Below are 24,685 nucleotides of genomic sequence, written 5' to 3'. Positions count from 1 at the left end.
AAGGCAATGTGATAAAGGCCTTATTTCCCTGCGCATGCAGAAGAGTAAGAAGCACAGGAGAGGAACCCCAAAACTATTAAACTCAGGGCTTATGTAAGAGTTGATGCCATATCTGCCCTTCCTTGACCCTGAGGAGAGTGAGCCAACCTGGCTCTAATGTACACCTATCTTTCTGAGGGAAGGGGAAATTCAAATGGCTCTGAGGAAAAATAAGACTCTCTCCAGTTCTGTCTTAAAGTTGCTATCCTTCGGGGCGCCTGGGTGGCTCAGTCGGTTAAGCGTCCGACTTCAGCTCAGGTCACGATCTCGCAGTCTGTGAGTTCGAGCCCCGCGTCGGGCTCTGGGCTGACGGCTCAGAGCCTGGAGCCTGCTTCCGATTCTGTGTCTCCCTCTCTCTCTGCCCCTCCCCCGTTCATGCTCTGTCTCTCTCTGTCTCAAAAATAAATAAAACGTTAAAAAAAAAATTTTTTTTTTTAAAAAGTTGCTATCCTTCAATCTAGGCACGAACGGTCTTTCTTTGACTAGAAAGCCCTCACTCTAGGGGAGCTCCTGGGTGGCTCAGTCGGTTGAGCGGCTGACTCGATTTTGGCTCAGGTCACGATCTCACAGTTTGTGGGTTTGAGCCCCGCATTTGGCTCTGTGCTGACAGTGAGGAGCCTACTTGGGATTCTCTCTCTCCCCCTCTCTCTGCCTCTCTAACAAAATAAATAAGTAAACTTAAAAAAAAAAAAAAAAAAAAGGCAAGCCCTCACTCTATAGAAAGGTGAAAAATATTCACAGAGCATTGCTTCCTCTTAATATCACAAATGCCTAATTGCCTAAAAAAAATAAAGGACACCTACAATAACAAAAGGCTAAGGATCTAATAGTCAATTCAAAGAAAAGGGAATGTGAATCAGTATGTGAAGAAAAATTCAACCTCACTCATAAGAAGGAAAATGAAAATGAGATGCTATTTTTCACTATTAGACAAAGGCAGAAAGTCAAAGATCCTTTTGGTCAGGGAATAAAGAAATAAGCTCTCCTATAAAAGATACCAATAATACTTAACTAAATTACTAAAGCTCACATTTCCCCAGCAATTCTACTTCCACATGTGCAAAATGATGATGTACAGGATCATTCATAATCGCACTATTTGTGATAGCAAAATCCTGGAAAAACTGCCAACAGGAAACTGGTGAAATTCTAGGACTGTACAGCTACAACTAAATGTTAAAAATCATAAAAAAAGAAGATAATGCTTTAAGTTAGATATGGAACACTACCAAAGATGCGTTGTTAAGTAAAACAAAGGATGCTTCCAGAGGAAAATTAAATGGTTGAAATAAAAACGTGGTATGGAGAGTTATTTTTCCAATGTATACTCTTTTGAACCATTTGGAATTTTGTTAAACCAAATATTGCCAATTCTTAGTTTTATCATTAAGATACGAAACTAAAACTATTCAAGCAGAATTACATACAATTTCGTTAATTAAAATGGCATTTTAACAAAATCACGTTTTTTGGTCTTCCGTAAGGAGAGAAGGAAACATCTATACAGGTATGTGTGTGTGAGTAGATGTATATGTGAGCTTCTACTACAGGAAATGAGACATTTCAAGCAAAAGGAATGACATGATAAAGGTACACAGAGGTAACACAGAATAGCACACTTGGGAAAGAAAGGACTCTCTCCTAACTAGTATATCAAGAATAACAGTGGCAGGAAAGAGGACTCTGAGGGAAGGTGGAGAATACAGAAAAAAGGAACCGTAACGGGGAAGCATTTGAATTTTTTCATTAAGCAACAGAAAACTAATGACTGTGAAAACAATCAAACATATACAAGGACAGCATAGATAATTCTGACATATAAATTCTGACCAGACTGAGAACAAAGCCAGTCAACTGAACCAAGCATTCATGCACCAAAAGTGGTGACTTTCTCAGTGTCGCACCTCTTTAAGGAGAAACTATATTTGTATTTCAAATTTCGCTCCAAAAAAAAAAAAAAAAAAAATCAAGCAATGTGATGCTACTCACATTTCTGTTAACCAGAAAAAAGCGTGTTAAGTTCTGAAGCTGGAAAAAGTGATAGCCCAATCAAGATATTTCAAGGAAGAAAACAAAACAAAAAAAAAAAGAACACAGAAAATTATAGCCCTCCAGGCTCAAAATGAAACACTAATTAGAGATAACATGTATCTTAGAAGATAAAGAATTTGGTGAATGTGCCTTAAGTATTATAATTTAAGGTTAGTAAAGAAATTTGAAAGAGAAAATCTATTACAAGAACATTTGAATTGTTTAAATATCAGAAAGAAGTCTCTGAAATATGTAAGAATGGCTTTCTGAATACGATGAAATTCAAGGTTCTTTTTTCATGTTCCCATTCAGTTACAGCTTCCACCAAGAAATATCCCAACACACATGCTTCTAGAAAATCAAAATTAATTTGTCTGATAACTGACAGGATTACAGTCACTGGAAGTCAACACACATAAAAAAAATAATAATAAAACATTAAATGGGAAAGACAAATGGATGAAAGTGTGATATTAAATAGCATAAAATTAGGTACTATCAGATATAATAGGATAAAACTTGTCACAAAATTAATTTTTTAAATTCATTTATAATTTTTTTCTGGGAGTACCAGAACAGAACTTGCTGACAAGCTATCTAAGACATAAACTGTAAACATAAGTAGTTAATGACTTTGATCAACTGCATAGCATCATTTGACATAATACCAACTTTCAGAGGTCTTATACCAAAACAACCATGGGGGGGCCAACTTGGAAAAACTTTCGGATTGAGATAGATGAGCCAGGAACAAATAAAACACACGCGCGTGCGCACGCGCGCACACACACACACGAATAAAGTGTCCTGAAGACAACACTTGTTTTTAATTTTGTAAATTCTGATAATTACCCTAAACAATCTAGTAGCTCTTACGTCTGTAATAAAATACAAATGTCTTCTGGTCACTTTAAATTCCCTTCAGAAATCATATTACAAACTAGTATTCCCATCATGATATGATAAAGTCTCCATTTTAATAAAAAACGTGATTTCCCAGCTAATTATCTAATTAGACATACTTCGTTACAAAGACATTATTTTTAATCAAAATCAAATTAATCTCCAAAACACAAAATTCTGTCACTCTTAAAGGTATTCACACCAATAAACTACAGGCTAAAAAAGTGATTTCAAACACAAGTATCTTAAGTTTTTAGCAACACTGCTAAGGTAAATACATACACAAACTCAACAAATATTTACAACATTGGTCTGAAACGCATCTAGATACCATAAATTCTGCCATAATAAATGAAATCCAATCCCACAGTGTAATCTTATCATGTTGAAAAAAGAAGCAAGGTATAAAAAGTTACATATCACATGATCCCGGCTGATTCAGTCGGGATTCAGTCAGAATAGGAAATAGCTCTAGAAGGATGGAGAAGGGATCCTTAGAAGGGGAAGAAGTTGGGCAGGGGGTGTAAGAAGCTGGCATTTTGGTTCTTCAAGATCCATTTGATGCTTCCATGGGTTTTTGCTATAGTAATTTTTCAACTTTAAATTTGTGTTTTATGTACTTTTCTGAATGTGTATTTTAGTTTACAGCTTAAATAAAAGAAAAAGGGGAAGAAGGAATAAAAGCCACCAGTCCTCCTAGACCTTGACTGGAACAGAGGAAGTATGTCCCTAATGTCAAGAATTCCACCAGGAATGCAAGCTGGTGCAGCCACTCTAGAAAACAGTATGGAGGTTCCTTAAAAAACTAAAAATAGAACTACCCTACAACCCAGCAATTGCACTACTAGGTATTTATCTAAGGGATACAGGTGTGCTATTTTGAAGGGACATATGCACCCCCATGTTTACAGCAGCACTATCGACAACAGCCAAAGTATGGAAAGAGCCCAAATGTCCATCGATGGATGAATGGATAAAGAAGATGCGGTACATATATACAATGGAGTACTACTCGGCAATCAAAAAGAATGAAATCTTGCCATTTGCAGCTATGTGGATGGAACTGGGAGGGTATTATACTAAGTGAAAATAGTCAATCAGAGAAAGACAAAAATCATATGACTTCACTCATATGAGGACTTTAAGAGACAAAACAGATGAACATAGGGAAGGGAAACAAAAATAATATAAAAACAGGGAGGGGGACAAAACAAAAGAGACTCATGGAGAACAAACTGAGGGTTACAGGAGGGGTTGTAGGAGGGGGGCTGGGCTAAATGGGTAAGGGGCACTAAGGAATCTCCTCCTGAAACCATTGTTGCACTATATGCTAACTAATTTGGATGTAAATTTTAAAAAATAAAAAATAAAACAAGTTAAAAGAAAAAAAAGAAAAGGAAAAAAAAAGAGTTCCAGGGTGGCAGCCTGACTTCTCAACCTCATCATGGTGGCAGTTCCTTTAGAAGCCAGGCTGGTTGGTCTAGTTCTAAGAGCCATTCCTGAAAGTTACTCTAGGGACCCTTCCTCCCTCCATCTCTTCCAAAGATTTGTAAGCACTTAATCCCTTTCTGTTTATCACACCCACAGCAGTTCTCTCAACAGGACATGAACCCTGACTAATACAGGTCATCAAGAGAGGTTAGGGGAAAAAACCCAAGTGAAATTCCCAATATGGCATATTAACGGTAACAAAGCAGAAGGCCTAGACACTGACCATTAAATTACCCTGTTACTTATCTATCATTCCCAACACATGTCTTAGCACAAGCATAAACATGAAATCTTTAGGACTTTATGAAGTTGACTTGTAAGTTTCATGAAAACAAAAATGGGTGGGAGAAGAGGGTCAAGTATAGAGGCGTGGTGAGGAATGAAAAACAGTTACCTGGAGTCTCGTATTCATTTCCAAAAAATAAAAATTCTTCTTTGAGTCCACAAGGAATTCTACGGTTCCAGCAGAGGAATATTTTACTGCTTTGGCGAGAGCTACGGCTTGTTCTCCCATCGCTCTTCGAGTCTCAGAATCCAGAAAAATGCTGCCAATACAGAAAGATTAATCAACATTTTGAACAAAAGTAATCTTTTGTGTGCACCGTATAAAAATTTTCTTAGAGTTTACTCAGGTTATGATCTCTATCAATTTAAGATTTTATATTATATGCTTTACAAGTGTTTATAACATGTGCTTTTTGTGTTATTAAGCCTAACATGTTTAAATAAGTCAGCTTCAGATTTTTCATAAAACTAATATTTGAACTTTCCACATTATGCTGCAACTTCCATCAGTTTTCGCACAAGTAGTTGTTTCCAACTAGTAAAACTTAAACACATATATTCAAATCTACGCAAGCTAAAATTGGGAGATGTGCCTTCAGTGAAAGGCGAAAGATTTATGCGATTTGAAGAGAAACCAGAGCATGAGATGTGCCTTCAGAAGAACACGTGTGGTGGATGAACTACCTTCCGGCATGTGTTACAGCACTGCCGACTGGGGCTATGAGATCAGTATTAATGAACCAACAACATGCATTTAGCAAGGTGTCTTTCAACAGGAACACACATAAAACAAGGTTATGTCAGGACATTTTCATCAAGGTTATGTAGGGATTAAAATGACCCAACTAGAGGCTCACAGAACGTAACTCTGGGTCTCCCCTAGGAACAATGCTTCAGTATTCACTAATTCAGTGTTCACAGGGACTCTATAAAACATAACTACCACATATAACAAGAACTCATTGTACATGTAATAAATCCTCAAAACTTTTGTTTCACAATACCAAAATAACCCTCCAGCAGGCAAATAAACCTGAAATGTCTTCAATAAACCGTAAAGAAGTAAAAAATACTCAGAGCGATAAGCAACCTCATCACTGCACTCAAAACACAGCAGTAAAGTCAAAATCTAGAAACTGAAACCTACATATTACACTTACTTTACTTTTTCACAAATAATAATACACAAATACCTATCAAGTATAATGATCAGTTCCCATTTTTTTTGTTTGTTTTTGTTTTCTTTTTGCTTCCTATGGCTTTAAATTTTCCTTTTTTTCTCTCAATGAATAGGTGAGTTCAAACAAAAACTTACATTTCCAGAGAAAGAGAGAGAAATGCAACAAAAATAATGATTCAAGTTTCCTAGTCTGTGAAAGGTTTTTTCCCCCACTCAACCTGAGTGAATTTTAAATAAAAAATTAGTTATATTAGAAGCAATAAGAAGATAGCACCAAATTATAAAAGCAGTGTGTCAGAGACTACTATTATTCTACCAGGAATCCTTGTCCCCTTCTACACAACTAGAAGAATTTTAGCAGGACACACAGTTACTTAATTTAAAAAAGACTTTTCCCGGGGTGCCTGGGTGGCTCAGTCGGTTAAGCATCCGACTTCGGCTCAGGTCATGATCTCACGGCTTGTGGGTTTGAGCCCTACATCAGGCTCCTGGAACCTGCTTCCGATTCTCTCTCTCTGCCCTTTCCCTGCACATGTGCGCACGCGCGCTCTCTGTGTCTCTCTCTCAAAAATAAACATTAAAAATTTAAAAAAAAAGACTTTTCCCAACTTCCCAGCAAAGTGCCTAACTCCAGATCACCACCAAGTTAGCACGGGTAAATTTAGGGATCCTTCCTAAAGATACAGATAAACATTGTTTTTGCCTTTTCTTCTTCCTTCCTTCTTACATCCTGATCCTGGGCCATGAGACAGGGGTAGGCCATGTGCAGGCTGCAGTGGGCTGTTCTTCAAGCTAAGCGTCCCAAGAAAACAGAAGTGGAAGCTGGCAGTTTCTTAAGGCCCCTTCAGGCAGCATCACTTCTACACACTCTATTGCTCAAACAGTCACAGAACACAAAACCAGGGGGAAGGTACACAGATCCCTACCCCTACTCCTCAACAGGAGAAGTGGCAAAAAACTTGGGAACCATGTTTTAAAACCACTATACTATACCATATATTTAAAAACCAGGGGCACCTGGGTGGCTCAGTCAGTTAAACGCCCAACTTTAGCTCATGGCTCTTGAATTTGAGCCCCGTGACGGGCTCTATGATGACAGCTCAGAGCCTGGAGCCTGCTTCGGATTCTGTGTCTCCTCCTTTCTCTGCCCCTCCCCTTCTCATGCTCTGTCTCTCTCCTTAAAAGATAAATACACGTTAAAAGTAAATAAATAAAAACCATTATAATTGAAGTAGGATTTGCTTTTTGCCATTACCCTGTGATTAAAAATCTGCTCATAGCCACATCTACTTTTTACAGAAACTATACACATATATCAAGGCACACTGGCTATGACAAAGTTATAATTGGCTATACTCCTTATCGCCTGGTTATTAAAAATAACAATGTACACTCAAGTGGGATTTTTAAGGACTAAGAGACAACTTGGATATATACAAATACCAACCTAGCATCAAATTAGACATGAAGTTCCATGAAATTGCTATATTCAACACATCTAAAGGTGGCTTGGAGAAGTGCCTGAAAGAGTGCTGATAAATCAAGAAATCTCTAAAAATTATGCTCCAGAAGCCTCTTCATGGTAAGATAAATTTAAAAACTTCAGGATCACCTTTATGAAACTTTCACCAACAGAAGATCCTGGACATTCCACATGACTGGAAACACTAGCAGGGTCTATTCCCTAGAAGCCTGTGGAAGTCATAGCTGGCTATCCACCCAACTCTCTCCTCTAACAAAACCCCACCTTGTTTCCCAAGAACTCTCTCACGTGTCATGCACTAAGTACTGAGGAAGATGAAGTGGCAAATTCTTAATTATAAAAATATACATCAATAGAATCATACCATGTCTACCAAACTGCAATTAAAGCAATTTTAGCCAGTAAAATGGGAAAGGAATGTAAGAAACAAAATCAGTCTGTTATAAATGCTCACTGAGAGAAACTCTTACCTGGGTGCTTCCTCCACCACTTTCTGATTTCTTCGCTGAATTGAGCATTCTCTTTCATTGAGCCACAAAGCATTCCCATGTTTATCACCTAAAACCTGACAGAGTACACTGCTTGAAAAATTATACTGCCAAACCTATAGAGTATGTGCCCAATTAATGTTTTCACCATGCAACAACCATTGGTTTTTACCAAGCACACCTCACAGAACACATGTGCCTCTCAAATATGTTTCTCTTTTGGTTGATGTTAATAGAGGAAAACTATTTACAACCCCCAAAACTCACTAAAATGTTTTAAAAGACTTGAGGAAAAAATTCTCATGTTACATTTCCAATGTACTAGGGGAAATACCACATCAATTGTACAAATTTTGTGAAGGAAACTGAGTGTCAACAAAGGGGAATATATGTTCCAGGTATCAGTGATGCTTTAGGAAAACCATGACTGTTATCACAAACATCGGTTTGTTTTTAACATCATTAAATACCTGTTGGTCAAGAAATGCTATCTTATTTACATCCAATATGTAGTCTGTTATTTATATACGGATGTTTTTATGTGCTTTTTTTTGTTATAGAAAGTGATAAAAAGTCTGGGGTTACCATGTAACACATTATGATTTTTCCCATTTGTAATACTGAAAAATGAGCTGGAACTGCCAGATAAAATAACAGGATACCCAGCTGAATTTGAATTTTAAATAAACAACCAAAAATCTTAAAGAAAATAGGTCCCAAATACTTACTAGGACGTACCTTCACTTCAAAACAAAAACCAGTTTATCTGAAATTCAAATTTAATATGTATCTTATCAGCTAAATCTGGTAACCCTAAAACATGCTCTTGGTTAGTATTTTTGGACAGAATGCTTGCTTTTAGGAACAGATTAATATATTTTCATGATTAAGAAGTAGATAACTATTATTGAATGCATATGTTAAGGTCACAGAAGTAAAAGCTACTCTAGAAGGCTTAGGCTAGGCAACAATTTTAACTCACTTCTCTGGGCAAGTCACTCTGTTTCCTTACGCATTATAAATAGCAGATAACATCATCTTAATATTTTATATGACTGCTGAAAATATAAAATCAAAAAAGATCATGGTTACAGCAAGTATAACAAACTATGAAATGAGTAGTTAACATATGAATGCAAACTTAATTTTTAGGAATAAAACCTATCTAAATCTTAAGAATGATCCAAGCAAAGGAAAACACTGCAGTAATTAAATGTCAAAAAATTTGGAATTTGATTTTTAAGACTCAAAGGTGGCTGCATGAAGCATACCTGAAAAATAGTTTAACACTAAATTTATTCTACTTCTTTTCATTCTAGTTGACAAGGGAGTGAAAGCAGACCTTGCGTCCAAGAAATTAAGCCATAACCAAGAATTCTCAGAAATATTTCTAACTATAACAGATTAGATTCATATATAGGATCACATCTATTTTTCCCTGAAGTCTGTGTAGTCTCCTGGTTCTTTTTATAAAGTCTTGCCATTTCCTAAGCATTCAACAAAAATAATTTGACAAGGATTTATTCCACTAAATAAATGAAGAAACTAAGTGACCCGACAATCTAAATAAAAAGTGTTTGTAAGGGAAGTTAATCCTTAAATCCATCATGAATTTTTTTTTTTAAATGTAATCTCTACACCTAATGTGGGGCTCGAACTCAGGGCCCTGAGATCAAGAGTTGCATGCTCCACTGACTGAGCCAGCCAGTTGCCCCCCATCATGATTTAAAAAAAAAAACAAAAAACTTTTAATATAGCCCTTTACCAATGCGCAGGTACTCAATGTGGAAAAATCTCCCAGAAATACTGCCTACTGAAAAGTGCTTCATACATATCTATATGCATGTAAGCGACATACATATCTATACTTCACAGTCCATGGCAGGATATTCAAAAAACAGTAACAGTGCCTGCTTCTAGGGACAGAAACCAGGGGACTTGGAGACAAGGGTGAAAGGAATGCTCACTTTTCATTGAATGTCCCTTATAGCGTGCACAAATCACCTCATATAAACGCAAATTGAGGAAAATAAAAAACTTCCAAGCACAGATCAGATAGAGCAACATCTCTGTTACCTATTTAAGTAATTACTGTTACCTATTTAAAACACTTTCACCTGTGTTTAAAATTATCACCTAGATTATATGCCATGGCTAATGAAAATAAAGGCTGATGTAGATATATAATTACTTAATACAACTTGACAAAGCTTTATAGAGTATTGGTAATGTGAAAGACATCGGCCTGGTTGTTGGAACCAAACGTGAATAAGACCTACTAACTGCCTTCAAGGACTTCTTGGTCTATTGGAAAAGTCAGACAAAGATAAAATAAATGGTATTCTAATAGCACAAATAAGTGACAGATGGGGAATACAAAGAAGGGGGAATTAATTTTGCCTGTAAGATCTTACAGGAAGGACAGCCTAAGTATCTCCCCTAAATTACAGACTTAAATATCCAACAGTCTACTTAGTACCTACACTTTGATATCTCAACTGTGATTTATCCAACATCACACCCTGATTTCCTCCCCAAAACATGCATCTCTCATAGTTTTTCCTTCCTCAGTAAAAGATAGTCCCAGTCTTCTAATTCCTCAGGCCCAAACCCTAAAGCCATCTTTGATGTCTTACACTTTTTCTTATACATCACATCTGATCTTTTAGAAAATCTAGTCTACCTTCACAGAGTATCCAGAATTCAATCACATTTCCTCACCTCCAATACCAACACCCTGGCCCAAGTTGCCATCATCTCTCACTAAGAATTACAACAACAAAAAATCTCCTATGAGAGCTCTCTACTTCAACTGCTGGTTTTCAAATACTAAATAAGAGCTGGGGCACCTGAGTGGCTCAATTAGTTAAGAATCAGACTCGGTTTCAGCTCAGGTCATGATCTCATGGTTAGTAAGTTTGAGTCCAGCATGGGGTTCTGTGCTGACAGCATGGAGCCTGCTTGAGATTCTGTCTCCTTCTCGCTCTACCCCTCCCCCACTTGGTCTCTCTCTGTATCTTTCTCAAAAAAAAAAAAAAAAAAAGTAACAGCCAATAAATACTGTGTGCCTAGCTTTTTTTTTTTTTTAACCTTGTTGAATGGGGCTACTTATTGCAGTGTCATAGCCTTTCCTCCCACCATTGCAAGCTTGACAAGGAGGCATCAAACTGTCTTTAAATACAGAGGTCTCTGCATCAGGAGAACTGCTTTTAATGAACTGTACACAAGAAGTCTCATCCATAGCAGGGCCAAGTTTGAAAAAGAGATTCTGGTCTTGAAAGGAAGATGTTTATATTCTACTTATGGAAGGACATGATCATTAGGGCCTGAAGAATGGGTTGTGGTAGCTCATATCCAAAGATGGCCTTCACATTCAACAATATATTAAAAGAACCATTCACCATGAGCAAGTGGAATTTATTCCAGGGATGCAAGGATGGTTCAATATTCACAAATTAATCAATGTGATAACCACATTAACAAAATGAAAAAAAATCATATGATCATCTCAGCAGATACAGAAAAAGCATGACAAAATTCAACATCCATTCATGATAAAAACTCTTCAGGTGGGTTTAGAGGGAACGTACATCAGCATAATAAAGGCCAGATGCAAAAAATCCACAGCTAACACCATACTCAATGGTGAAAAATTAAGAACTTTTCTCAAAATCAAAAACAAGACAAGGATGCCCATTCTTGCCTCATTTAGTCAACAAAATACTGTAAGTCCTAGCCACAGCAGTCAGGCAATGAAAGGCATCCAAACTGGTAAGGAAGAAGTTAAAATGTCACTATTTGCAGACACATGATACTATACATAGAAAACTCTAAAGACTCCACCAAAAACACTACTAGGAGTAATAAATGTATTCAGTAAAGGTGCAGGATACAAAATCAATATAGAGAAATCAGCCACATTTCCATATGATAATAATGAAGTAGCAGAAAGAGAAATTAAGAAAACAATTCCATTTATAATTGCACTAAAAAGAATACAATACTTAGGAATAAAATAACCAAGAAGATGAAAGATCTTTACTCTGGAAACTATGAAATGCTGATGAAAGAAACTGAAGATGTCGCAAACAAATGTGAAGCTATTCCATGCTCATGGACTGGAAGAATATTGTTAAGATATCCATAGTACCCAAAGCCATCTACAAATTTAATGTAATCCCTACCAAAATACCAACAACATTCTTCACAGACTAAAAGCAAATAATCCTAAAATTTGTAGTCAAAGCAATTTTAAGAACAACAAAGCTTAAAGGTATCACCATCCCAGATTTCAAGATATACTACAAACAGTAATCAAAATAGTGTGGTACCGGCACAAAAACAAACACATAGATCAACAGAACTGACCAGAGTGCCCAGAAATAAAACCCATGATTTTATGTCAGTTAATCTATGACAAAGGAGGCAAGAATGTATGATGGGGAAAAGACAGTGTCTTCAGTTAATGGTGTTGTGAAAACTGGACAGCTATATGTAAAAGAATGAAACTAGATCACTTTTTTTTTTAAGTTTATTTTGAGAGAGAGTGAGAGAGAGCAAGGGCATGTGAGCTAGGGAGGGGCAGCGAGAGAATCCCAAGCAGGCTCCACACCGTAAGCACAGAGCCTGATGTGGGGCTCAATCTCACAAATCATGAGATCATGACCTGAGGTGAAAACTGAGCCACCCAGGCTCCCTGCAAATGGACCACTTTTTAACACCATACACAAAAATAAACTCCAAATGAATTAAAGACCGAAATGTGAGACATGAAACCATAAAAATTCTAGTAATTTCTCTGACATCGGCCACAGCAACATTTTTCTAGATATGTTCTCTAAAGCAAGGGAAACAAAAGGAAAAATAAACTATTGGGGCTACCACAAAATAAAAAGCTTTCACACAGCAAAGGAAACCATCAACAAGACAAAAAGACAACCTACTGATGGGAGAAAATATTTGCAAATGATATATCTAATAAGGGGTTAATATCCAAAATATATAAAGGACAGGGGCACCTGGCTGACTCAACTGGTGAAGCATGCAACTCTTGATGTAAGGGTTGTGAGTTCCAACCCCCCACTGGGAGTGAAGCTTATTAAAAATATATATGGGGCGCCTGGAAGACTCAGTCAGTTGAGCGTCTAACTTCGGCTCGGGTTATGACTTCATGGTTCATAAGTTCACGCCCCAAGTCAGACTTGCTGCTGTCAGCGCAGAGCCCACTTCAGATCCTCTGTCCTCCTCTCTCTGCCCCTGCCCCACTTGTTGTGTCTGACTCTCTCTCTCTCACTTAAAAAAAACTTGTATAAAAATAAAAAAATATATACAAATATATGACAACTACAGTATTTACCAGAACTAAACATAACATTACCATGTAATCCAGTAATATTTCTCCTCAGTATATCTGAAAGAATATATATGTCCATGAAAAGACATAGCAATTTATTCAGCATTAAAAAGCTGACAACAACTAGAAGACCCACCAACAAGAAAATGGATAAATTACAGGTTATTCAAACAATGAAATATCACAGAGCAATTTATTTTTTTTATTCTGATTTATTTATTTTTTATTTTAGAAAGAGAGAGAGTACAAGTGAGAGAGAGGGGCAGAGAGAGAATCTTAAGCTCCACACTCAGCATGGAGCCTGATGCAGGGCTTGATCCCACGACCCTGGGATCATGACCTGAACCGAAATCAAGAGTCAGACGCTTGGCCAACTGGGCCACTCAGGTGCCCCTGCAGAACAATTTCTTAGAATGAATAAATAACATACAGCCTCATGGAAGAATCTCAAAGATATGATATTGTGTGAAAGAAGCCAAGTACGTATAACCAAATATATATTGTATAATTTCATTTATATGAAGTTTAAGGACAAAAATAATCTGTGGTGTTAGAGGTCAGAACAGCAGGCACTTTGGTAGTGAAATGCAGGGATTGGCTGGGAAGTGGTATGAAGAAATCTTCTAATGTCACAGAAATGTGCTATACATCTTATATCTATCTATCTATCTATCTATCTATCTATCCATCCATCCATCCATCCATCCATCTCTCTATCTATCTGGATGGTTGCTATACAGGTTTCCATGTGTGCACAAGAATTTTATTGAGGCGTACACAAGATTTGTGGACTTTACTGAAGAGCTATGTTATCTCAATTTATAATATCTAAAAACAAAAAACCAACAACAAAAAATCCTGCTAACTTCAGAAATAAATACACTATATTCGACGTTTTAAAACTAACTGATGGGGTGCATGGGTGGCTCAGTCGGTTAAGCGTCCGACTTTGGCTCAGGTCATGATCTCGTGGGTCGTGGGTTCAAGCCCAGCATTGAGCTCTGTGCCAACAGCTCAGGGCCTGGAGCCTGCTTCAGATTCTGTGTCTTCCTCTCTCTCTGCCCCTCCCCTGTCCATGCTCTGTCCCTCTCTCTCTCTCTCTCTCAAAAATAAACATTAAAAAAAAATTGTTTAACTACTAACTGATTATGTATGTTTGCACATTTTTCCCATTCTGGAAAATTTGAGGATCTAGATGAAGATTTTCTACTCATAAATAATATCTATGTAAAACGGAAATTAAACTTAACAAAACCACAATGACAAAATCTAGGACTTTTACTATGCCCCATCAGAAGGGGCAAGGGCAGCAAATAACCTATTAGTTTTCTGGTTCTCTATTCACACTGAAATGAGGAAAATAATAACCTAAATTTCAGTATGATTTCAAATTTGATATTTATGTTTTATCAATTTTAATTCAATTCATAGCCCTAATGTGTAAAATAGAATGAAGACAATTCTGACAAAAATGACAATTCAGGACACATTATCATCCTCTGTGTGCCATTTCAGAAAACCCAGTTTGTCCTGCTGAAATCCATACTCCCCACAACCACTTTAGCAGTTGGATTAAAATCTTAACCTGAGTAGAAGAAATCATTTACTCATCTCTCTACCACCAGCTCCTAGAAGAATGCCTGTCTCAGTGGGCCAGCCACGCAGACATTTGGTGAACTGAAATAATAGGAATCCAGATGAAGCACTTAAAAAACAAAACAAAACAAAACAAAACCAGCTCTGAAATGGCCAGTCTCAGAAGAGGGCTAATGAGCCTCTGGGCACAATGTATTCAGCCTGGTCCATCTTGGGACTGCTTGTTCCTATGGGATTTTTATATCATTCCCTCTGTTGACCAACATTCTGGCACTCTGACAAAAAGTATACCCAATTCCAAAGGGAAGTGATCAATTTATGTACATTCTCTATTTTGAAGTTATGGAAACATACCAGAACGATTCACAATCATTCTAAATGGAAGAAAGGATGTGTTTCCAATAGGAATAAATGATGTTATTTTGAAGTCATAATAATTAGAAAACATTTTAAAATGTACCAACCTGGATTTCTATATGACGAGGGTTATCAATAAATTTTTCTATTAGTAGTCTATCATCACCAAAACTAGAAGCAGCTTCTTGAGATGAAAATCGAAAACCATCCCTGGAAAAAATTTTTAAAAAGGAAGAACAGTCAAACTAACAAAACAAACACAGCCCTCAATCTAAAAGAAAACAAAGCAATTAAATATTTATCGTGGCTTACTTATGAACAAAGCAAAGAAAAATTCACTTAATGCACAAGTATCTAAATTGACTTGCGGTGAGCTGCAAGTCTTACACTCACCAGCTCTGTGACGTGCGGTCAGTGATTTAATTTCCCTGATCCTAGATTTTATAATGACATAGGAATACCAATACCTAGTTCACTGTGAAAAATCAGGTATTTTTAATAAACCACACAAATCACATAAAATTCCATTTCCTCAACCCAATGTACCTTAATTCTATTATTAAAAAATACAAAAATGCATGTCCATTTGATTCAAGAGTCAGAATATACACACAAAAATGCAAAGGGTCAAACTGACCAACGGCACAACTGGGGCAAAACTACAGCAAAATACTCTGTGAAAATGAACACAGAACAGGAGGATCCTCAAGAACATTTCACGATAGTTTAAATGCACACCTTTATTTAAATATAATTGCCCTCTACACACCCATACAGGTCATGACAGCTTAGTCATTTCTGGACTTGTTCAAAATTAATACTTAGGAAAGTACAATTTTTGAAAATACAAAGTATGGATAGGATTATCGCTTTACATGTTTTATTCCCAAGCTGTAATCATTTAAATCATTAGAATTAAAATATGCTCACTAAATTCATACACTTGGGCTCATTCGGTCTATTAAAAACTCACACTTGCTTACCTAAAACTAAATGAGTATATTATTTTCCATTCACTGATATATTCAGAATATAAAGTTTAATTCTTTTTATACATTATTAATAGTTTATTAATCTTCAAATTAAGTATCTGTACTTAAATACAGTATTAAAATTATTCCAATCTTTTAATTTGCAAACACTCCATCTGGCAATATTAGAAATAAATACCACTTTTGTTTTTGTGCTTAAAAAAATACAACATTGAAAGTAAACAATGACTAGAAGATAAATTCAAAACATATTGCAACAATTCCTATTTCTCAGAGTTCTGAGGGAAAAGGTATCAGGTTTTCTTAGTCCTCTATTACTTCTTTGATTTAGGGGAATGGAGTTTTTAGATCTCAGGAGACTGCAAAGCTCAAAGAAACTAAAGCACAATGAATTATTGTTTTCAATACCATATGACCAACTTTTTATTAGATGGGACATGAGGATTCAGAAAGAAAAACAAGGCACTTTACAGTTTGTCTTTGCTGTAACGACTCAGAGCTTACATCTTGCATTTAAACCAAGAATACTAAAGGTGAAAATCAAAATCACCCAAATAAATTGTCACATTTGAAAGCATCACGGGGATATTTTGGAACTCATGGAAACTGCATTAAAAACATCATTTGTTATACCTAAGTTACACATTCACTCAATACATTTTTACTAATCATGAAACCATGTGCCTGGTGCATATTTAGGTGACAGGAATACAAAAATAAAGCAGAAACTGCCCTCACAGTCCTCTAAATCTAGCAGGGGTATTCCACAATGCAGACATGATCAATTTTCCAGTCATGCCGTATTTCATTGAAACGTGGATAGGGAAAAGAAAGCCAGAGGTTATTATGAAAATATCTGAGTCTACTTTCAACAGCCTTCATGATTCTCCCAATTTAATATACAATAACAACACTATTTTTTTTAATCTTTCAGATGTTCCAAGATTCTAAGACAAGCCATAAGTGCTACTTCCCTAAAACCACGAAGGAAAGATGTTACAAGAGGAAGACACTCCTCTGGATAAAATAATAAAGCAATTAATGGCTATCAGATTTTCCTTCCAAAGAAGGCTAAAATTTTTATCGCGTATGCAAAAAATATTTCTGCCTTAAGAAGGGAGAAGGCAAGGAGTAGATGCAGTGTGGCCTATTAACAACTGGTGTCTATAGAAGAAAACCCCATGGATATTTTCTGGACTGTTCTCTCAATTTTTCTGTAGTTCAGATTCTTCCAAAGTAACAGGGGATACAGAGGAACTTTTTAAAATAAAGAGCATGTATTATCAAACCAAATAGTGTCATACTTTTATTAATCTCAACAAAGTTTCAGATACGATTTATCAAAGTGAGAGCAGTATTTTAGATAGAAAAGTATGGGTGCACATATTTTTATAAATTTTATCAACATATTTTGAACCAATGTGCCATTTAATGGGTTAAATTATTACCCAAAAAGATGCCCAATATATGAATAGATACAGTGATTTCTGAAAATACTGAATGCTAAATTAAAATCCATTGGTTAATAGCACAGCAAATCTCAATACCTAGAAATTTAAGAGTTATCTTCACCATAAAAGAATATGTTACTAACAGTAAGCCCTGGAGAAATGATGGATAAGCAATCTGAGATCCCAAGAAGAATAATGAAAAGTAAGTGCTAAAGCTTTCAGTGAAATTGCTATGTAAGTGCCATACAAGAGGGCAAAACAGTGAGAAAAAAGTTAGTTTATAAAATACACATCTCTTACAGAACCGTTGTGTTTTATATCTTTATTACATCATTCTTTCCTACCAAGAGGCTGCAGCAGATTGTCTTTTCCAAAGATGGCCACAGTGGTGTCTCCTACTGTCTGGATTTATGCTATATACCTCTTTCGCATAATCATGCAACACATGAACTTCTTGTGAAAACAAGGCCAAAAGTGCAAGAAAGAAAATGCACAGGACTGCACACGAAACAAATTATATTGAACTACAGGCATCAAAATATTTTTAAGAACAAATTTGGGATACAATGTATGGGGTTCTTTATAATAATAAGCTCCAACAACAAATCTAATAATAATCACTGTTACTCAGAGATATCTTCAACAACTGTAATGTGATAACATGTGACTTCCAAAGTGGTACAAAGTTTCATAGATATTACCACTATTGTAAGTCTGTTGCCTATATTGGAGGAAACACTAAATCCCAACTAGAAGCTAGTGAAGAAATAGGTCCTTTTTTTCCCTCATTCAGATGCATAAACCTCTCCTCAATTTCCTGGGGCTGGGAACTCAAAGGTTAAGAACTCCAGATCTAGTATATAAACTGCATAGAGGAAAGGATTATTTTGTCTGTGTTCCTGGAACACTACTAAAACAGTGCCTATCACACAGATCCTCAACCAATATTGTCACTCCATGCAATGAGTTTATTCTTACAGTCAGGCTCTGAGCTGTCAGCACAGAGCCCGACACGGGGCCCGAACCCATAAATCTCGAGATCATGATCTGAGCCAAAGTCAGATGTGCTTAACCAACTGCCACCCAGGCGCCCCAAGACTGAGGTTTAAAGAGCAGTATATGTTATCTCTTATAACGCCACAACACAACTAATTACTTTCTCTGATGCTCAACCAAAGAAACAATGGTGTCCTGAGATAATTTTCCTTTAGAGGTAAAATCATCTGTGCAAGTCTGCAACCTGGTGTTTTCCCAAAAGATTTTAAAGGGTAATAATATATTGCCTTGAGGAAATTTTTACCTTGCTTGTACACTTTAGAACCTAATTTCTGAATCAGGTTTGTAGTGAACAACTTTCACGACGACTGCTCCAGACTTCTGTTTTTGAGAGATATGGGGGAGTGGGGAGGAAAGGAAAAGCAAAGGAACTGAAGAAAGCAGAACGACCTGGAAGACCACATTACTTCTGGGTAGAAAAAGGGCACCAAAAAGCAACATAAGACAATAATTAAGTCATTGTTTATCCCCTCCAACCCTCCAAAAAAAAATGACATAAATCTCTTCTGCCATATCCGAAAATCCATAAAAACACAAACCTACATAGAAGCGCCTAAAACCTGTTTGTACTATGCAGTTTTCCCAAAAAGTTATTTTTTAATCACCATGATGTCATCAATGCATTGGATTTTTAAAATTTGGTTTTAAAAGTTACTTTTGATTTCTGAAACTACTAATAAGAAACTGGTCTACATTTACAACAGAGTGCACTGTATATAAAGGACATTTAGTAGTTTCAAATTCAGAAGAAATATATTCCACAGCATAGAATTATTGAAGTAGTTCACCATTTTTATAGACAAGCTATAGAAAGTACACACTGACTAATGCACGAATGAAATCATAACTGCCTTTAAATATATTTGCTTCAAATCTTCTGACCACACTCAGAATATACATCAAATGTTAGTAGCTTTTGCCTAAAAAACAGAATCATGACTATAATTTTTAAAATATAATATAAAAACAAAAAGACAATCCTCCTTTGTTAATGCATAAAAAAGTAAGAACCTTTCTCTAACAGAACAATCATCATCAACATATAAACAAGAAAGTTTTCTGCATAATCTCCATTTTTTCCCATCTAAAAGAGTAAAAATTATCTGGTTATTGTAATTATTCCATTACACTTTTGGTATCTGTTTACTTGTCAGTTTAATAAAACTCCAGTAACTGCAATTTTCATCAAAAGTAGATTTTGGACAGCACCTCACCTGGTCTCTTCATCATCCCAGGCGATTCGCATGCCTTTCCCACCACCACCTGCTGAGGCCTTGATCATGACAGGGTAGCCTAACAGCAGGGAAGAATTAAACAGAAGTTCAGACTTTGATCATCTGGATGCATGAACATGACAACTGACCACATGTTCAATAACACAGAAGACAATAACTAATTTATTTAAAAGTTCCTTTCTTTAGAGTCAGGAAAATAACACCAGTGTAATGATCTCATATATATTTTAAAAATGAGAGGTGATCATTTCGAAAGAAAAAGACTATTTGTATCAATAAATATAACATTTTTACCAGTAATGAAATAAAAAGCTAAGAAAACATAAATAAGTTATTTGACAGAGGATTCCAAAAATAGAAGCACATATAATATTAACTAACCAAAGATACAAGAAGCAACTTTTATGACATTTACACACACACACACACACACACACACACACACACACACACACACACAAATTCCTCCAAAGTACTGTTTGCATGCATCACAAATTAAACTCCCTTTTTCAAAAGTAATGATTTACATGTATTTGAGGTATTTTCATCTGAAAATTCACAGGGAACCCCTGCAGCTTTTATCAGCAAAAAATGACACAATGATTTGGGGAGAAATCAAGTCACATTATTCTATCATGGGTGGAAGCAGAAGGTCCAGGACTCGCTGTTATCAATGGAGAGGCTACTGCACTATCCCACTGATTCAACAAGGAATGCATATGCTAGCAAGTGTGATGAAAACACAAAGTAAGACCCAAACAAATGACATCTCCAGCTAAAGTTTGATAAGAGAAAATGACATAAGATTGTTGTTTTAGTATTTTAGATTATTCTAAGGTTTGTGACAGCTTGAGTTACCAAGAAAAGTTATAAAAGTCTCCTTGCTTAGAGGTTTCCTGAAAACAAGGTGGATACACTTATGTCTGAGACCACTTGTTTATGATCTTTTCTGAAGAAAACAGTGAGCACCAGGAAGACTCTTCCTGGCCTGTGATGCTCTAACAGCACTACACTCTACCTATAGGATCTTAGAGGAAAAGGAAGAGAGGGCCAAATGTCATAGACCTTTAGCCCCTAAGCCACAAAACATAGCTCTTAACTTCAACTTAGTTAAAATGGCACTTGCTTTCTATGTGTTTCATAATTAATTCAATTTTTTAAATTCTCATGTTGGTTATATTTATGTGGGACAGTATTTTAAAAGCAATGCTAAGCGCAGTGAGAAAAAAGATTAACAATACTGTTTTTACACTGGAGTGTCAGAATCTAGGAAGAGAGAGGGAAAGTACCCAAATAACTCTGTCACTGGGAATTCAGAAGAGAAAAGTACAACAAGGTAAGACGAAAGCAATTAAGGAAATCATCTTACAGCAAGGACCAAATATTTACGTGAGGCTGTGAAGGATGAGCAGGATTTGAACACTTTAGGCAGGAATAGCAGGAACAAAACAGGCAGGGAAGCATGGGATTGGCTTAAGGAATGACTAAAATAATCCAGCTGTAGAGTATCCGCAGGATGGCAGAAGAAAAAGAGAACCAAAACATAAATTAGGGGAAAAATATGCTTCACACTTTTGCATGCCACAGACCCTGCACAAGAGTGAAAAAAAAAAAAGGAGTATTCGTCTCTTTCCATGCTGTGGCCTCACAGGAATGTCCCATAAAGGAATCAGATTGAAGTCATTCATGAGGAATCAGCCTGTTTTAGAGTAGTGAAGAAATAATACCTAAAAATTAGAAATTGGCATGCTTAAGAAATCATTAAAATTTAAATAAAATTTAAATCAAAAATTTAAACAAATGGTGGGGTGCCTGGGTGGCTCTGTCAGTTAAGGGACTTTACCTCAGGTCATGATCTCGCAGTTTGTGAGTTCGAGCCCCGTGTCAGGCTCTGCACTGATAGCTCAGAGCCTGGAGCCTGATTCAGATTCTGTGTCTCCCTCTCTCTCTGTCCCTCCCTCCCTCCCTCTCTCTCAAAAATAAAGATTAAAAAAATTTTTTTTAATTTAAACAAATGGATCCATACCCCAAAAAACATGTTATCACTTCACCATCCAAAACTATTTATCCATACAAACAGGAAACAGGAAACCACAAGAGGTAAGCTATCTATATCCCGTATCTCTGTTTTCAGTTCCCTCTGAGGATTAGGAAATGTGCAGTTATTCTGATTTCAGTATTAATCTCATCTTATTTACTATGGACCCTAGTTCAAAATAAGACTGGGAAAGTGTCCTTGGTCAGAAGGAACTAGATGGGGAAACAAAACAGAAAAAGTAACTTGTCAACAAGAAATTATTATATGCTCAGAAAAGATGAGTCATTGTTAGGCAACAAGGTAATACATAATAAGGCAATTACATATGGTCCCCCCAAAAGGAGGCAATGTAGCATGAGACCTGTCAATACATATAACCCAGGAAGACAAGATTCTCTGATGAAACTAACAAGTCAAATATAACACAATTGGGAGGGAAAAAGAAACTGGCATAAGCTAGTGGTGACATTACAGTCACCAACTCAATCTAATTTCTGAACTATAATTGGAAATAATATAAAACTAAGGTTTTATACTCCACTTCCTATGCCAAATAAGTCATTAAATTTCAGACAGAACATATTTTTATGTTGTCACCATGCCATGCAGAAACTAGACCTAGCCATTTCAAGAGGAGGGGAAACAATATTCCACACAGATGATGTTAAATAATATCAAAGAGCCCAGTCCCTCATCCCTACTTTCTTATTGTGTCTCTGAAACTCTAAATGGGGTAAGTCATGGGGGACCAGGAACTGGAAGAAAAGGTAAAAAGATTCAACCAAAAGTAAAAATTCCTAAAAAATCCAAACTAGTCAAGTAGATGGCTGTCACCACTCCCTCACTTTACCTGGTCTAGACCCAAAATTTCCACTAATGTTCTACCCCAATTTATTATCCATTGGAGTACTCACTTCTGAGTACTATGATGGAGTTCTTTAATATTATTTGGTTGCCATAGATTTGAAGCAGAACAACCTCCCTTAGAACAAAACAAATTTCTCTAAGGTTTTTAAAAGGAGAAGAACTCTTGGTATGAAAAGATTGCTTAAAAAAAAAAAAAAGATACCACAGGTCCTGGTGCTGTTGGCAAGTTCTTCCACAGGTTTCTTCGCCTCTCCCCAGATGCCTACTCCCACTACCTGACCTCACCACCCAGTGACGCTCCTGCAAACACTCTCAACTCCAACATGCAGCGAGTCTCCATTCTTTATTTCCCTCCCACCTAATGTTTCCAAAAAGAAACCTACTAAATACTACATGAGGAAAAAAATTAAATATTTAAGGAAGTACAGAAACTCAGGTTACCAAAGCACTATTGCTCCCTTTCTGTCCTCAAACTTCAAGGGCAGGTCTGGTCTCCTGTCCCCCCAGCAATCAACAGGTCTTACTTTCCACCAGAAAGCAGCAATCCTCTTTCTTTCTAACTCTCTACCAAATTCCCATTCATCAACTCAAAAATATACACTCAGTAAACACTATGTGCCAAGCACCAATCTGGCTCCTGGGGACACAAAGGTAAACAATTCAGAAAGTTCTCTGCTCTCATGGCACTTACCATCTAGTGGACAATGATGTGTAAGTACACAGGCACCTAAATATGCATACTCATGCATAAATATGAATATACACACAACACATAAGGGGGCGGGGAGTACAATAAAGACAACAGAAGGATATGACTGGGGGTGATCAGGGTTCCTTTTCCTTGAAGCCTTCTCCAAGAAAACATACTGAAACTGAGACTTGACTGAGCTGGAGCCTGCCCTCTGAAAACCAGTGAGAGAAGAACATTCGTGACAGAAAGAACGAGTTGGAAAGGCTACAATACAGGAGAGGGCAGCAACCTAATGTTGGGTTTGTGAAGATCACTTTGGCTGTTCCGCAAGGGATGAACTGTCTGAGGACAAAGGTGGGCACAGGGAGACTGATTAAGAAGCTTCTGCAATGTTCTAAGGGCGAGCCAACTGTGCTCTGGACGTGGCTGGAAGAAACAAAGGCTTGCAGTTTGTTTTAGAGATAGAGTCAGCTTGACTTGCTGATAGTGTGGATACGGACGATAAGGAAATGAAGGAAGATTCTGGGAGTTTAGGCACTTTCCCATTTTGTTATGGATTACAGGTCTAAAGGAACTTTTTTTTTTCTTTTGAACAACTGATAGCACCACATTGACCCATATAAGACACAATACATTACATAACCTCCCCCTTCAAGCAAAATCTGCCCCTATACTCGGTGTAACAACTTGGTAACTTAAAGCTGGCAAATGATACCTCAGTGATGCAACAGTCATAAAATAAAGAATTTTATGTGGTTCTTCACCTTCAGTTTCTTGAATTAAGATTTCGTAGAATATAATGACTGATGGAGACGAAAAATGGGGAAAAAGGTAAAAAGTGAAGTATTTCTTGGAAAATGTCCTATTCCTAATTTGATAGTGTAAATCAGAAATCTCTCCAGCATCAAAGAGAACATATGATGGGGGGGGGGGGTGTTCTTTTAAAAACAGTTGGAAAACATTTATAATTAGGCCTTTATTTCCTAAAAGTAGGGTTCAGAATTAAAAGAAAATGAAAGCTATTTCAGAGAATAGGACAGTCCTCCAGACGGACAGAATAGAATCTCATAATGGAACCTCAGAAGAGAGAACAAAAGAATGGGGGTGGGGGTCAGGGAGATTCTCAGACAGCCAGGAAGGAAATCTCCA

At 36.7% G+C, this 24,685-nt stretch overlaps 1 protein-coding gene across 5 annotated transcripts in view; it reads right to left on the bottom strand.

Moving 5' to 3' along the window:
- Nucleotides 1-24,685, bottom strand: part of PCCA (propionyl-CoA carboxylase subunit alpha) — a 474,500-nt gene that overhangs the window by 236,580 nt on the left and 213,235 nt on the right. For all 5 annotated transcript variants that reach the window (XM_042929832.1, XM_042929843.1, XM_042929812.1 and 2 more), the window contains 4 exons: nucleotides 19,920-19,998; nucleotides 15,314-15,416; nucleotides 7,883-7,977; nucleotides 4,859-5,009 (listed from right to left, as the gene is read on the bottom strand). In XM_042929832.1, coding sequence (XP_042785766.1) covers nucleotides 4,859-5,009; nucleotides 7,883-7,977; nucleotides 15,314-15,416; nucleotides 19,920-19,998 — 428 coding nt within the window. The remainder of the gene's footprint in view (nucleotides 1-4,858; nucleotides 5,010-7,882; nucleotides 7,978-15,313; nucleotides 15,417-19,919; nucleotides 19,999-24,685) is intronic.

The sequence above is a fragment of the Panthera leo genome, chromosome A1 (genome assembly GCF_018350215.1).
Source record: "Panthera leo isolate Ple1 chromosome A1, P.leo_Ple1_pat1.1, whole genome shotgun sequence".
NCBI classification, from domain to species: Eukaryota; Metazoa; Chordata; class Mammalia; order Carnivora; family Felidae; genus Panthera; species Panthera leo.
Note: the sequence above shows the minus strand (reverse complement) of the source record. Positions and strands in the feature narration are given on the sequence as shown.